At 49.0% G+C, this 1,750-nt stretch overlaps 1 protein-coding gene across 1 annotated transcript; it reads right to left on the bottom strand.

The window, feature by feature from the left end:
• Positions 1-686: 686 nt before the first annotated feature.
• Positions 687-1,541, bottom strand: LOC102266025 (olfactory receptor 1I1-like). The gene has a single exon (XM_005904149.2). It carries the CDS (start codon positions 1,539-1,541, stop codon positions 687-689), a length of 855 nt encoding a protein of 284 aa, XP_005904211.2.
• Positions 1,542-1,750: the final 209 nt, after the last annotated feature.

Here is a 1,750-nt window from a genome sequence, read left to right as displayed (position 1 = left end):
TGTTGTTGATAGCACCAGGGTCCAGTCAGCCTGCTCAATCACAATCACCACGATCCAAATGCCATCATCTCCTAAGTCCCAATCTGGGGGACATGGGGGCCTGCTGATGGCAGTAGTCCTCCTGCAAAGTCAAACCACTAGACTCTATGTAAGGCTGAGAATTGTGGCTGCTGAATCCAATAGCGAATCAGCTCATCTCAAAGTCCTTCCCCAAGTCATTAGAAAGCATGGTGATGTAATACACCTGGCTAATACACATTGTCTTTATCAGTATTAAAATTGAGCACAGCTAATCTTTCCTTCAAAAAGGAGAAATCCTATAAGCTCAGTACCTCAGAGAGTTTAAGGCTACTTCAAAGTCTCCTCTGCTCTGATCTTAAGGGGAAAGAGATCATGGGGAAAATACACATCTTTCCCTTCCTGTAGCACTTCATTCATCTCTGTTGACACAATCACCATGTTGCTCTGTGATGATTTATTGACATGTCTCTATCAGCCACCAGGCTGAATGTTTTGAGGGCAGAAACAGAGTGTATCCTTGTGTCCTAGGCACTGAACTGTGGTCCTGGAACATGGTAGGTGTTGAACAACTTTTCTGTCCTAGGACTGAGAGGTAGCTGCTTTGCTGAATAGTTTCCTCAGGGCTGCCTTCATGTTCTTGTTCCTTAGGCTGTAGATAAAGGGGTTCAGATGGGGATGACCACCCCACACATCAAGGCAGCCACCTTGTCCTTCTTCAAGGAGGTGGGAGATGCTGGCTGCAGGTACACGGCAAAGATGGTGCCATAGAATAGAGTCACCACGGTGAGGTGTGAGCCGCAAGTGGAAAAGGCTTTCCATTTGCCCTGAGCAGAAGAGATCTTGAAGACTGCACAGAAAATGCAGATATAAGAGAGGAGGATACATGTGAGAGGGCTGATGCCCATAATGATGCCGAAAGCAAAGATCACCAGCTCGTTGGTGTGTGTGTCTGAGCAGGAGAGCTTCAGCAGGGGCATGAGGTCACAGAAGAAGTGGGGGATTTCAGAGGCAGTGCAGAAGGTCAACTGAGCCATGAGGCTGGTGTGGACAATGGACTGGAGGTTGGTGATCAGCCACGACCCCACCACTAGCAGCCCACACACACGGGGACTCATGATGGCCAAGTAGTGCAGAGGGTGGACAATGGCCATGAACCGATCAATGGCCATCACAGCCAGGAGGAAGCTGTCCATAGTCCCAAACAGGTGGAAGGCATACATCTGGGCAAGACAGCCTGCAAAGGGGATGGCTTTGCTCTGAGTCCAGAGGTTCACCAGCATCTTGGGGACGGTGGTGGAAGAGAAGAAGATGTCCACCAGGGACAGGTTACAGAGGAAGAAGTACATGGGAGTGTGGAGGTGTGAGTCTGTGATGATGGCCAGGATGATGAGCAGGTTTCCAAAGATGGTGACCAGGTACATGGGCAGGAAGAGCCCAAAGAGGAAGATCTGATGCTCTGGCTTTTCTGAGAGTCCCAGGAGGAGGAATTTTGAGACTGCTGTTTGGTTTTCTGGTTCCATGGACAGCTTTTGTCTACCGTGAAGGAGAAAAGGAGGAAGGTGAGAGACATAAAACTTGGAGTCAGAGATGGAGTTCTGTCTCAGCTCCCTGCAAACCTGTGTGTTTTGTGAAAACCCGTGGGATTCTTACAGCTCCCTTCTCTGGATTTCTGTTTCCCCGAGGAAAACCATCCATGTCTGAGAATGGATAGTCTCAAATGTCTGACTGA

Source organism: Bos mutus, chromosome 7, assembly GCF_027580195.1.
Source record: "Bos mutus isolate GX-2022 chromosome 7, NWIPB_WYAK_1.1, whole genome shotgun sequence".
NCBI lineage: Eukaryota > Metazoa > Chordata > Mammalia > Artiodactyla > Bovidae > Bos > Bos mutus.
Note: the sequence above shows the minus strand (reverse complement) of the source record. Positions and strands in the feature narration are given on the sequence as shown.

Coding starts and splice junctions, on each gene's coding strand:
- LOC102266025 (XM_005904149.2), bottom strand. CDS start 1,541: ATGGAACCAGAAAACCAAACAGCAGTCTCAAAATTCCTCCTCCTGGGA.